A 13,215-nucleotide genomic window follows, 5' to 3' on the forward strand; every position below is an offset into this window, starting at 1 on the left:
CCCCCGCGCCATGTCTGGCGCTGTGATTTATTTCGCGCGCTGCGATTTATTTCACCCTCCCCCCCCCCCCCCCCTTTCGCTTTAAATCTCCCTTATTCCCAGGGGATCTCAAATTTCCCTCCCTACATCCTTAGGGAATGAAGCTTCCCGGCCCCACGCAGCACCTACAGAGCGCCATCCCGAGGGTTTCATACACCGGGTGGCTCCCGCGGAGCCCCGTCCTTAGGGAATGAGGCTGCACCCGTCCCTAGGGAAGGAGGGTCCCCTGCTCCACGCAGCACCAAAGGAGCCCCCATCCTTAGGGAATGAGGCTTGCAGGTAGCACCCACAGACCCTCATCCTCAGGGAATGAGGCTCCCCTGCCCCATGCAGCATCCAGATCCTCATCCTTAGGGAATGAGGCAGCACCCACAGACCCCCCCGTCCTTACGGAATCAGGCTCCCCTGCCCCACACAGCACCCACAGACCCCCATCCTTAGGGAATAAGGCTTCCCCACACCAGGCAGCACCCATAGAGCCCCATCCTCAGGGAATGAGGCTCCCCTGCCCCACACAGCACCTAAAGACCCACAAAGCCACTGGGGAGAGAGAGAGAAGCCAGCACTGGGATTAGCTGCTGACAGGGAAGAAGCTTGGAATTTGGGGTGTCACCTTGTCCCACAGCTCTGTGGAGGAGAAGAGGGATAGAAGGATCAGGGTGACAGGGTTGTGTGACAACAGGGAGTCTCACACAGCACGGATTAGCCATAAGACCAGAGATGTACAGAACAGAGAGGTTTTATTCTGACAGCACCCTAAGAAAATTCCTACAGTGTCCCAGGAAAGCAACACAGAGACAGCTCCTGAGGCCGGAGCAGCTTGTTCTGCTCTCAGGTGCCGAATTTCTTCTGTTGGACAGGCAGAGGCAGCTGGGTTTTGAAGTCCATGATGGGTCGTTCCACCACAACCAGGGAGTTCTCATCCAGCAGATCCGCAAAGAGCAGGGGCTGCAGGGCAGGAGGTGGGAATCAAAGAATCATGGAATGGTTTGGGTTAGAAGGGAACTTAAAGCCCATCTTGTTTCACCTGCTATGGGCAGTGATACCTTCCACTTGACCAGGTTGCTCTAAGCCCCGTCCAATCTGGCATCGGACACTTCCAGGGATGGGACAGCCACAGCTTCTCTGGGCAACCTGTGCCAGGGCCTCACCCCCCTCACAGGGAAGAATTCCTTCCAAATATCCCATCTAACCCTGTCCTCTGTCAGTGGGAAGCCACTCACCCTTGTCCTATCACTCCAGGCCCCTGTCCAAAGTCCCTCTCCATGTCCTGAACACCCTCCTGACCCGGCTCCTCAACACCATCACCCACCTGGAACTTCTTGCAGATCTTGAAGGCGTGGAGCTGCCGCTTCCTGGCCGTCTCTGGAAGCTGTTTCAGGGTGCTCTGGTTCATCAGAGGGGTGCTGTCGTCGGGCAGGGGCTGTGGGGAGCAGGCATGGCCCAGGTCAGCACTGCCCAGGCCACCACCCCTCCCTCAGGGACATGCCCTGGGCACCCCCAGGCTCACCAGGGACTTGTCCAGGACGCAGAACAAGTAGGTGTCATGGAGAAGGATGTGTGAGGGGTTCTTGGGGTTGAAGGTGATGTGGGTGATGGGTGTGTCCCGCTCCAGCCAGCAGCGGTGCAGCCCCCGTCTCTGCACCGTGCGGCTCCAGGGCGTGTACTGCTGCTCGGGGATGCTGAACTCCACCAGCTGCACAGGCACAAAGGGGAACACAGGGCAGCTCAGGGGGTCTGCTCCTGCCTGACATCACCCCCACACCAGCACAGGGGCAGGTCCAGCTCCAGCAACAGCCAGATGGGCCTCGGAGCCAGTCTGGAAAGCCCTGAGGGCAGGGAGAGGACCAGGGACGTGAGGGCTGAACCAGGAGAGATCCTACCTGTTGGTCCGAGTAGGCAACGACAAGGTTGTTGGTGCTGGGGTGGATGGCGAGGGCTGACACTGCACAGCTGTAGGTGGGCACCACGCAGTGATGCTGCAGGAAGGACAGTGTGCTGATGGGATCCACTGGGGCTGGCTCTGATCTCCCTCCCCACACATCCGCCCCCAAAGTGGAGCCCCCAGGGCTACCTCTGACCTCCATTCCCAGACATCCACCCCAGCCCTGCTCCAGGGCCACAGTGATGGCTCCCAGGGAGGGGCCCTGCCCGCTGAGCCTCCTGCCCCCTGTCCCTCAAGGCAGGGGGGTAGTGAGGATCACTCCTGCACCTACCTTGGAGCTTTTCAGGTTGTAGACATGGATGGCCCAGTCCCCACTGACGGCTGCCAGCCAGTGCCCGTCTGCGCTTGGCGCCAGGAGGTAAACAGCCTCGGAGCACCCTGTAGAGACCCTCCAGCTGTAAGGGGTGCTGGAGTCCCACATCCCCCAGGGGACACCCAGACCCACGTTCCCCCTGCCCCCTGGTGCCAGGCCATGAGGGTGGCTCAAACACCCAGAGGAAGGACCCACACACAACCTACGACAGGAAAGGGGGACACACACTCCTCTCTGCACCCACAGCAGGGAGGGGACATGGATCCCAGGGACACCCAGCTCCCCTCTAGCTCCCCTCAGCCCACACCTGAGGGTGGCCGAAGTGTGTGCAGGTGTTTGCAGCCCCCTGGCTCCAGCAGCTGGAGCACGTGGACAGATCCTCGAGCGGAGGCGACGAAGAGGCTGTTGGAGTCGGCGGAGAACTGGAGTTGGTAGGCTGGAAGCAGCAGCTTGGGCACTTTTGGGACCTGGGAGTGGGGAGAACACAGCCCTGGCAGCCACCCCACTGCCACCAGTGCTCCCTACGTGTGACACCGGCCATGACAACCCCCCAGGGACACGCCAGCCCACCAGGACCCCACTGCCACCCACCGCTGTCACCACTGTGACACTGACCATGCCAGCCCCCCATGACCCTGCAGCTCCCTCCACCCTTCCTGACCTTCCTGAGGCTGACGCTGTCGCAGCGCACGCGGTACAGGTGGAACCGGGAGGCGGTGGAATAGCTGAGCCAGGTGCCACAGGGTGAGACACAGCTGCAGTAGATGTGCTCCGGGCCCTGGGAATGCTGCAGGGTTGAGAGGAGCCCAAGGGACTCCCAGAGCCCACCACGTGCCCCTCTTTGAGGGGGACCCCTGCCCCGCTCAGCCCTACCTTGCTCTTGAGCTGCACGAGGTGCTCGGGCATGCGGCACAAGGGAAGGACCTCGCCATCCTTTCCTGGGACAAGAAAGCACACGGAGCATCAGTGATGGTGGGAAAACCATAGAGGTCCTGTTGGGCAGCTGGGGATCCTTGGGAGAATAACCAAACCTTTCCCCGAGGTACAGGACAGCTCGATCACAAAATTCTGGGGCAGATGGGCTCTGTCAGAGGGCCAATGCCAGAGAGCTACACCTGTGACTCACCAGTCTCTCTAGTGGAGCCAAGTCTCCAGAGCTCCAGGTGCTGGGAAAACTGGAAGAGAAGCAGCCGTGCCTTCCTGGCACAGGAGACAAGGCGTCGCTGTGCAGAGAAACAGGCAGGATGTCATGGAAATGGTCAGGCTGTCATGGATCCACAGCCTGTTACAACGGGCTGGGGCACCAGCAGAACACCCTAGGGTGCTGGAGACTCCAAGGTGGGGGAGAACAGGCTCCATGGGATGGGAGCCTGGAAATGGAGACCCGGCAGGACCAGCAAGACCAACTTGCTAACTTCTACTACTTCTTGGCACAAGCCTCCAGATGTACCAGGTCCAAGGAAGGGGACACAACAGGGCAGGGAAGGGACCCAGGGCCAGGGAAGGGACCCCATCAGAGAAAGGAGGGCACCCAAAGGGACAAGGAGATCCAGCTTCTCCTGCAGAAAGATCCAGCCCCGCCCGCATACCCCACCAGCCACAAGACACCACTCTAAGCATCACTCACGTGGGGAAAGGTGAATTTTCGGAGCACTGCATCGTAGCCCTTCTTCTGCACCTTCTCCAACAGTGGGCGGATCACCAGCTGGGCATCCAGGCCTGGAAGCCAAACAGGGATCAGCTGAGCTGGTACCAGGAGGGGAGATCCAGCCTGTCCCGGTGCCCCTGGCAGTCCTACCCCCAGAGATGAGGGCAGTGGGGCTGTGTGCCACGGCCCGCACGTCATGGCTGTGGTGCTGGAAGGGCTTGGTCCGCACCCAGCGCTTCTCTGATCCACCCAGCTTCACTGGCAGCAGCTGCAGCTGGTAGGTGGCTCCAGTCGAGGTACCCACAACAATGCTGTCCTCCTTCTGGGGACAAAAACCAGAATGGGTTTGTGGGAGCAGACTGGGAAGAGAGGGAGGGCATCATCAGGAGGCACCAAGCCCGGCAGCTCCTGCCACGGGCCCCTGTCAGCTGAGGGAGGACATGGGGGTCTCACCAACCTCTGCCACAGCCAGCGAGAGCACAGCCGAGGTGCTGACAGTATGGGACTCTGCCAACGTGCCCTGCTGCCAGTCCCAGAACTGTACCCTCCCGAAGGAGTCAGCGGTGACCACAGTGCCTCTGGAAAGGAGGGCGATGGCCCAGACCACACACTCGCGCTTCACCTTTTCCACGTGGTAGTTCACCATGATCCTCTGTACAGTCTGACCTGCACATGGAGGACAGTTGGGGGTGGCCAGGGATCCCCCCAAGCACAGGAGGCCAGTGGGTGCTGGCAGTGCTGTAGGACAGGCCAGGGTCACCCCCAGGGCAGGAGGTACCTGAAGCGACATCGATGATGCGGAAGACGTCAATGGAGCCGGCAACGATGTGGGTGTCCGAGGGGTGCCAGGACAGGCACAGCACACGGCCTGGAGAGGGAAGCTCCAGGTGTGACCCCGCGGGCTCACAGCCCCTTGGTCACCAGGACACCAGGGGGGACAAAGGGATGGTGCTGCTGCCGGACTCACCTTTCCGCCTGTCCAGGTTCCGCTCAAACTGGATCCCTCCAGGAATGACTTGGAAGATCTTAACAGAACCATCCTCACAGCCGATCTGTGGAAGGTCGGGATCAGCCTGGCGGCACAGGAGGATTCCCCGCCCCTGCCGCTGCTCCCGGTGCCGTTCCCGGTGGGACTCACCGCCAGCTGGGTGCCGGTGCCGTTGGCCGCCATGCTCCAGATGGGTCCCCCGCCGCCGTCGGCCCCGCGGGCCGCGCTCAGCCGAGACAGGTCGTACTCAGTGATGTCCCCGTTGAGCCCGGCCCCGAACAGCCGGTCCCCGGCGGCCCAGCACAGCGACTCCACCGTCCGCGCCTCGTGTCCGGGGATCACCTGCGGAGGGACGGGCGTCACACGGCGGCACGGCTCGGAGCGGCCCAATAGAGCCCGGTACAGCCCCTGTACGGCCCGGTGCGGATCGGCAGGGCCAAGTAAAGCCCGGTACAGCCTCGGCATGGCCCAGTTCGGCTCGGTACAGACCCAGTACAGGCTCGCACGGGGCCGGTACAAGCTCGCTAAAGCCCAGTACGGCTCGGTACAGGCCCAGCACAGCCCGGTTCGGCCCGTGCCGGCGCCCTCACCTTCTCCTGGTAGTAGTTGGCGGCGAAGTTGTACACCTCGACGGCGCCGTCGGTGCGGGCCAGAGCCAGGCGGGAGCCGCGGGGCTGGCAGGCGAGGCAGCGCACGCCCGCGGGCACCAGCCCGAAGAACCGCACCCGGTGCACCTCGAACTCGCCCATCGCGCCCCAGCAGCCCCGCTCCGATCCCGATCCCGGTCCCGGCCCCGCTCCGCCCCACGTGCGCGAGGCACCGGAACCGGGGGCTGCCCCGGGGCCGCACGTGACCGGAGGCGGAAGCGGCGGCGCGGCGGGAGATTCGCGCGCAGCCGGCGGCGGGTGCGGGAGCGGCGGGAGCGGCGCGGGGGAAGCGGGACGGGGTCGGCCCGGGCTGGGCGGAGGGGGGGGGGACGGGAGGGGCCCGGCCCCCGAACGGCCCCGTCGAGCGGCCCCGGCCCGGCCCCGCCGCACCGGCGCCGCTGGAGGGCACCAGCGCCCCGCACAACCGGGAGGCATCACCGGGACGCTGCGGGGCACCGGGAGGGGGAGTGTGGGCATGGGGGGTTGCAAGCCCCGGGGAAGGTATGGGTCTGCGGTCTGGCTGTGGGGCCCGAGGGGGCTGCAGGGTCCGCGGGGGGGGTATGGGTGGGTCTGTGGGGCCCGGGAACGGCTGGAGGGCCTGGGAAGGGGATAGGTCTGGGATCTGGACATGGCGTCTGTGGGGGCCAGGGGCAGGAGCTCAGCCTGGGGACCCCAGGGGTAGCAGGCCCTGCCCCATGCCCTACCTGTGTCTCTGCAGCCCCCCCCAGGACCTGACATGGTGCAAATCGTCATCTCCAGGTGAGACCCTTGGGGTCCAGCCCCTGCAGCCGTCTGCCGGGCCACGGCCAGGCCCCGGGTGACCCCCCCAGGTGACCCCCCTGTCTCTCCTGTAGTGGCGGCGCCAGGAGCCTGGCACAGTGGGTGCTGGTGGAGCTGCAGGGCGAGGTGGAGCCCCGGCAGACCGGGAGCCTGGCCGGGAGCCTCCTGGGAGATCTGCACTACACCTGTGAGGTGAGGCAGGTGGCACTGGAGTCCCCCCTGTGGACAGCCTGGCCCTACCGTACCCTCACCCTCCACTCTCCCCAGGGCATCCCTGTGCTCATCGTGGGCCACCACATCCTCTATGGCAAGGTGGTGCAGCTGGAGAAGCCGTTTGCTGTGCTGGTGAAGCAGGGAGGAGCCTCCCAGCCCAGCCCCGGGGAGCCACAGGGGCACTACACCGTCTCCGCCGTCATCAAAACCAAACTGCTCTTCAAAACCCGCCCCAAGCCCATCATCACCCACGTGCCCAAGAAGGTGTGAGGGGGATGGATGGGGGCTGTGAACTTCATTCTGCTGCTGGGAAGAGCAGCAAGGACTGAGAAAGATCCAGGACTTCATCCCTGTCCTGCACAGGGAACTCTCAAGGTGATGGGTTCTGTATCTGGGCATCCAGAGCCCTTCCTAGGTCACTTGTCCCCTCAAAATGACATTTTTCTGAGAACCACAGACTCTGTGGGTCATTCCAGGGGACATGGGTCCTGAGGGGCAGGAACCTCCTGTGAGCCCATGCAGGGATGTCCTATCTGGGGGCTGCCCTCAGTGCTTGGACTCAGCAGTTCCCAGGGACCTGCGAAGGTGCCAGCATGGAGATGCCCCCCTCTACCTCTCCCTGCATCTGTGGGGACAGCAGTGCCAGACAGGGACTCAGTCCCAATCTCCCTCAAATCAGGGCAGGGGGACCAGGAACCCTCCCCAAAACACAGCACACATCCTTGATGCGAGTCTTTATTTCCACAACTCCATCAGGATATAAAAACATTTTTTTCCCCTAAAATATTAAAAGAATCCCCCTGGCAGATTCAAAAATAAATAGATTTACAAACCATCCATGACAATACCAAAGAGCTACAAAAGTCTCCTAAAAAACCTTGTATTAAGTTAAACAAAAAACAGCTAAAACCTCCATCATAGAAAGGGGTTTTCATCCAAGTCCTGACAAAAAGGACCCAGAGGTCGATTCCCTTGGGAGGGGAAAGGTTGGGAAGCACCTTGCCTAAATCCCAATGTCTTCCTACTGTTGAGAAGGCAGTGGGGTGGGAATGATGGGGCCATGAATTGCCAGAGCACCACCACAGCCCCTTTGGGGGGAATGCTCCACACAACCCACAGCTCCCCCCATTTTCCCAGTTTCTCCACACCAGGATTCCCCCATTGGCTCTTTGGCAAAGCTGAAGGGACCTGCTGCCCTCCTGGAGCAGCCAGACCCCCCCAAAAGGGCTGGAGGGGCTCCCCGTGGGTACGTGCCTGCACGCAGCAGTGGAGCAAAGGCAGCACCATCCAGCAGTGCTGGCACCGTGCCAGACGGAGACAGTGTGTCCTGGGGGTGGGAAGTGCTGTAGCACCGTGGAGGTGGGACTGAAATCCCTATAAAAAGCACCAAAAGGTGGAAAATTCTGGATTGGGGTGGGGGGAGCGCAGCCAGCAGCGCTCGGCACCAGGATGCTCCATAGGGCACAGCAGGGATGTGGCCAGTGGCACCCAGGTGGGTGATGGGCAGCCCTGGCTCAGCTTCTCCACAGCCAGCTTGGGATGGAGAAATGATAAGGAAAAAATAAACATATCAATAAAAAAATTAGCAAGATTTCAAGATTTGCTGAGAAATGCCAAGGGGTAGGAGCGCTCAGCGCTGCCCATTGGCTCTGGGATGGGAAAGGGGACTGGGGGTAGTTATCCTGGCACTGCCCAGCACCTGGTGGCTCCGGGATGGGGGAAGAAGGGATCTGGGGTGGTTGCTCTGGCACACAGGGATACCCCAGCACCTGGCACTTCTACCATCCCAGCTCCAGGATGGGGGAAGAGGGGACTGGGGATGATTGCTCTGGCACACAGGAACCCCTTGGCATGTGGCACCACCCTGCAGTCAGACCTCAGTGAAGGCCAGTCCACACTGCTCCTCCCGCTTGCCACAGCGGCGGGCGACAATGGCCAGGTAGAGGGTGAGCAGGGCCACCCAGTAGCAGGCGTAGAGGATGGCACCTGAAATGAGGAAGACCACCTCAGTCTCGCTGAAGAGGTCCTGGCTGTAGGCAGTGTAAGCCAGCCCACCCAGCAGCACTGCCACCCACACCGACACTGGCAGCAGCCCCACAAAGTTCACCACAATGGTGCGGCGCCCTGAGGTGCCCCAGCCCGACTTGTTGATGGTGGCGATGGCAAAGATCTTGGCGGGCAGCAGGCTGGACATGTAGAGGAGGGCATAGAGGGACATGAAGATCATCTCGGCATTGCCACGCAGGAAGCAGGCGTAGGTGGCCTTGATGACACCCACCAGCTGCACCGTCAGCAGGAACAGGAGGATGTTCCAGATGCGACCGCGGTAGAAGAGCTGGATGACGGTGGCAATTAGGAAGAAGGGGAAGAACCCAGTGACCACCGACTCATAGGTCATCCAGAGGTGGTGCTTGTGGAACCACAGTGCGTTGTAGAGCCACTCACGAAAGTAGGACTTGCTCCAGCGGGTCTGCTGGTTGAGCCAGCGCAGGTACCGCGTGGGTGTCTCCGTCAGGCACTTGGAGCGAGCCGTGTACTTGGTCCGGTAGCCCAGGCTGAGCACGCGGTTGGTGAGGTGCCGGTCATCCCCGAAGCTGCACTTGCTGCCCAGGAAGGTCTGGTGGTACCAGTCCTCAAGGAACTGCTGCAGGAGGGCATTGCGGTACATGCCCAGGGGGCCACTGATGCACTGCACGCACCCGAAGTATGACTGGCACGCACGCTCCACGTTGAAGGCCATCCAGTACCGTACGCTGCTCAGGAAGGAGAGCCACGAGTCGTACTTGTTCAGGATCTAGGGAGGGGAGGGATGTGAGCTCCGGCACTGCTGCAGCCCCCGGCACTCCCAGCCCTGCCCTCGCCTCGCCGCCCTGGGATGCCCTCCCTCACACCAAGGTACCTGCACATCGCCACCGACGCCACCAACACGGGGGTCGGCCTCCAGGATGCGGAGCATCTCGGCAGTGCAGGCGGGGTCCAGCACCGTGTCTGAGTCACACACCTGGGGGCAGAGGGAACGTCGAGCCCCGCTCCCGCCGCCCACACACCCGGCAGACAGCCCAGCCCGCAGCCGGGCAAGCCCGAGCCATGGATGGCGAGACCAGGCAGGGCCCTGGAGGCCAGCAGGCGATGGCAGGGAGTGGAGCACCCCATGGTGCCTGGACACCACTGCCCCAGGACACCCATCCCCAGAACTGATGGAGGACCTGTCCCAGCCACCCTGGGGACCTAGGACCCTGTGCTGTGCCATGCTGTCCCACTCAGTGACACCATGCTAGGGCACATGCTGAGGAGGTGATGTGGCACCCTTGCAGACAGGGCTCAACCCCTTGGCCACCTCAGTGCCAGTCACCCCCAGCCCCAGTGCTAGTGGCTCAGGGCCGGTGCATGGGGCCACATCCAGGCACCCAAGTGCTCCTGCAGGCTCCCAGGGCTGCTCCCATCCCACCCCCAGCCCCTCTGCCCAGCTATGCAGGCAGGACACTCCCTGCCCACATCCCCCCGGCCCATGCATCCACCTGGATGTAGTCCACAGAGTCTCCGAGCGCCCGGAAGGCCGTGTACATCACCTCCCGCTTCCCGCCCCACTTCTGGAGGATGCAGGAGTAGGTGTTGCTGCGCACCAGCGCCTGGACATGGGCCAGCCCTTCCCGCAGCTCGGCCTCCGTCTCTCCCTCGCCCTGTGCATGGAAGTTGCTCCTCCAGATGTAGCTGCCTGAGTGCTCAGAGCCCATCACGTCATGGAAGATGTCCAGCATGTAGGTGTCATCAGGGCCGTTTCCATCCACCACCATCACCACTTTGAGGTCGGGGAAGGCAATGCGCTTGACAGAGCGCAGGCACTTTGTCAGGTAGTCGGGATCCTCCTGGAAGGCAGCGATGCAAAGGGCCACAGAGCGCCCCGGCCGCACTGGCTGCCCCTCACCCCGCATGCGCCGGTGCTCCAGGAAGGCAAAGAGGCTCTGGATGAAGAGATGCAGCCCCAGGATGGCCCCGTAGAGCCCAAAGGAGAGGTAGTGCTTCTCCGTATGGATGAACTGGTACCCTGTGACGTAGGCAGCCAGGATTCCCCCCAGCACCGCCACGGCAAAGAGGCTGGTCCCCACGACACGCAGGGCCGTGGAGAGGCTCCCTGGCATCTGGGGGAACAACAAAGAGCATCAGGGAAGGGACAGGGGAACATGCTCCCCACTAGACCTCCCCATAACACAGAAGTGGAGAGACCCTGCTTCTCTGCTGCCCTGTGGCCACCCTGTCCCTTGCTGGTCACTGGTTTGGGGGTGACACCTTCCCAGTGTCTCCATGGAGCCAGATGAAGTATGGGTCCCAACCACCCCACTGTGCAGGGTGGCAGGCAAGGTGTGGAGGTCCCAAGCACCCCACAGTGCACAGTGCCAGCACCCCCTGTCCAGCCAAGTGGGAGCACAGCTGCTCCCAAGAGATGGCCGGGCTAGAGGACAGGGAAGGGCACAGGGACACCAGGGACTGGGGTGTCCCCGGGGAAATCACAGCCCCCCAGAGCCCTCCACCACCCAGACTGCCTGTGGCGGGACCCCTGGCTGAGGGGATGGAAGGACCTAGACCCCCTCCCCGCGGCGAGATGGAGACGCGGGGACGGGCAGCGCGGGCAGGACGGGACTGCGGAGCTGCACCAGGGCGCGGGTGCGGGCAGGGGGTGTGGGCATGTCGGGGAGTGCACGACCACGTGCGGGGTTGCAGGCAGGGCGCAGAGCCAGCCCCAGGAACACCCGTACCGCCGGCAGAGCCCCCGGGCAACCCCCCCGGGGCCTCTCAGCCCCCGGCGCTCCCGACTCCTCCCGGTCCCGCAGCCCCCGGCGCTCCCGGCTACCCGCTACCTCCGACCCCGTAGCCCCCGGTGCCGCCGCCGGTCTCGCAGCGCTGCAAGAGAGCCCCGAGCCGGACCAGCGGGGCCGGGAGGAAGAAGGAGGGGCCGGGACTCACCGTGGAGGTACCGGTACCGCCGCTCCCCACCCGCCGCCGCCGTTGTGCGCCCAGCCCGGCCCGTGCGGCCCCTTTATACCGCGACGGGGCCGGCACCGCCCGCAGCCCGCGGGGGCCCCGCCCGGCACCGGCACCGGCACCGCCGGCACCGCCCCCGGCACCGGCATCGGCACCGGCTCCGGCTCCGCCCGCAGCCACCGGGGACCGGCCCTGCACCGGCAGCACCTGGCACCGGCCGCAGCCCCGCACTGCGGGAGTGATGACCGGCACCGGCGGCACCGGTAGCACCGGCATCAGCGGCACCAGTGCTGCACCGACACGGGCATCATCACAGGCTCCACGGTACAGCTGCTGCACCGGCAGCACCGGCAGCTGCTCTAGTGCTGCACCGGAACCGGCATCACCATCACCCGGCGCCGGCATCAGCCGGCACCGGCACCGGCGCAGCGCCACGGGCCGGGGACCGGTCACTCCATTTCCCCCCGCCCCGTTCTTGGGCCCCTCTTATGAAGCCCACTTGTCACCTCCCTGTGCCACCGTGTCTTCCCACGGCTATGAGCCACCCATGTCACCCTGTCCCTGTGGCCGGTGGGTGCCGGGACAGGACCAGGGTCAGCCCGGGGACAGCAGCACCATGTTCCCGTGCCTGGCTGATGGCAAGGGACAGCCAGCTCCGGGAAAAGCCATTCTGAGTCCATAGGAGTTGCAGCTTTGGCTCTGGGCTTAAATCCAGCACTTTCGGGTTCCTCACCCCAATGCGGGCCGTTGTGTCCTGTTGTGCTGGGAGCCGGGTGCGAAGTGATACCAGGACTGGACTCGGAGCTTTCGAGTGCTGGCAGCTGGGGAAGGGAATCCCTCCAGTGGGGGCATCCTGGGCGGGCAGGTGCCCCTCGAATGACATCCCCAGCACCGCAGCGATGCCAGCTGGGATCTTCCCAAGCACCTGGAGCGAATAGTGAGGAGCTGGTGAGCCCATGGATGGGACAGGGATATGCCGGGACCCTCAGCACCACAGGCAGGGCTCCCACAGGGCAGCAGTGGGGTGTGGGGGTGCAAAGCCTAGCACGGTGGGGTCAGACTGGTGTGGCCTGTGCCACTGCCATGGTACTGCCAGGGTCCCTGTGGCTACAGGTGCCCAACTATGGGGAGGGGGGACACAGGACAGGGGCAGCGTGTCCCCACATCACAGCCCTCCCTGTGCCCTCATCAGGGACCCCTCACTTTTGGTGTGCCCGTGGCTGTCCAAGGTGGGAATCAAACTACCTCCATCCCCAGCACAGCCATTGCTTTGCTCCCAGCAGCAGGACAGCCAGACACATCCTTGCTCTCAGAGGCAAGAAAGCCAGATAGCTTGTTCCCAGAGGCAGGACATGTCCTTATTGCCAGAGGCAGGATGGCCAGACAGTGTCCAGCCAGTGGCATCAAAAGAGACTTTTCATTCCAAATTCATCCTCCACCACTTGTGGCAGCCCCTGGACAGGCACAGCTGGTACAGCAGCACCCTGGTGCATGCCCGTGGTCCAACAGCACCGGGAGCGAGAAGGAGCGCTTGGCCACCGCTGCTCTCTCCAGTGAGGACAGTGTGCTCCTGCTGCCACTCAGGACACTGCATGGCACAGCACAGGGGTGGTGACACAGCTCAGGGCCCCCAGCCTGGTAGGGAAGGGGTGTGCCAGACCC

At 63.4% G+C, this 13,215-nt stretch overlaps 3 protein-coding genes across 5 annotated transcripts; 1 reads left to right on the top strand and 2 right to left on the bottom strand.

Moving 5' to 3' along the window:
* Positions 1–762: 762 nt before the first annotated feature.
* UTP4 (UTP4, small subunit processome component) lies at positions 763–5,774 on the bottom strand. The gene is made up of 16 exons (XM_027646485.1): positions 5,524–5,774; positions 5,084–5,275; positions 4,913–4,997; positions 4,724–4,813; positions 4,403–4,611; positions 4,096–4,267; positions 3,925–4,016; positions 3,424–3,520; positions 3,171–3,235; positions 2,959–3,075; positions 2,605–2,764; positions 2,256–2,362; positions 1,923–2,018; positions 1,550–1,735; positions 1,352–1,462; positions 763–987 (listed from the first exon to the last, which is right to left on the bottom strand). The coding sequence occupies exons 1-16, from the start codon at positions 5,680–5,682 to the stop codon at positions 871–873; spliced, it is 2,055 nt and encodes a 684-aa protein (XP_027502286.1). The 5' UTR covers positions 5,683–5,774; the 3' UTR covers positions 763–870.
* On the top strand, positions 5,278–7,440 carry CHTF8 (chromosome transmission fidelity factor 8). Of its 2 annotated transcripts, none has more exons than XM_027646498.1 (4): positions 5,278–5,414; positions 6,299–6,339; positions 6,435–6,552; positions 6,628–7,440. In XM_027646498.1, exons 1-4 carry the CDS (start codon positions 5,397–5,399, stop codon positions 6,841–6,843), a joined length of 393 nt encoding a protein of 130 aa, XP_027502299.1. In that variant the 5' UTR covers positions 5,278–5,396; the 3' UTR covers positions 6,844–7,440. The 2 variants fall into 2 exon arrangements, with proteins under 2 accessions (XP_027502299.1, XP_027502300.1); XM_027646499.1 differs by lacking the exon at positions 5,278–5,414 and adding an exon at positions 5,806–5,838.
* Positions 7,441–8,003: 563 nt separating this feature from the next.
* On the bottom strand, positions 8,004–11,576 carry HAS3 (hyaluronan synthase 3). 2 transcript variants are annotated; one of them, XM_027646487.1, is made up of 5 exons: positions 11,536–11,576; positions 10,092–10,712; positions 9,473–9,574; positions 9,019–9,367; positions 8,475–8,908 (listed from the first exon to the last, which is right to left on the bottom strand). In XM_027646487.1, exons 2-5 carry the CDS (start codon positions 10,710–10,712, stop codon positions 8,580–8,582), a joined length of 1,401 nt encoding a protein of 466 aa, XP_027502288.1. In that variant the 5' UTR covers positions 11,536–11,576; the 3' UTR covers positions 8,475–8,579. The 2 variants fall into 2 exon arrangements, with proteins under 2 accessions (XP_027502287.1, XP_027502288.1); XM_027646486.1 differs by having other exon boundaries at positions 8,004–9,367.
* Positions 11,577–13,215: the final 1,639 nt, after the last annotated feature.

The sequence above is a fragment of the Corapipo altera genome, unplaced genomic scaffold, assembly GCF_003945725.1.
Source record: "Corapipo altera isolate COAL_440 unplaced genomic scaffold, ASM394572v1 62, whole genome shotgun sequence".
Classification (NCBI taxonomy): Eukaryota; Metazoa; Chordata; class Aves; order Passeriformes; family Pipridae; genus Corapipo; species Corapipo altera.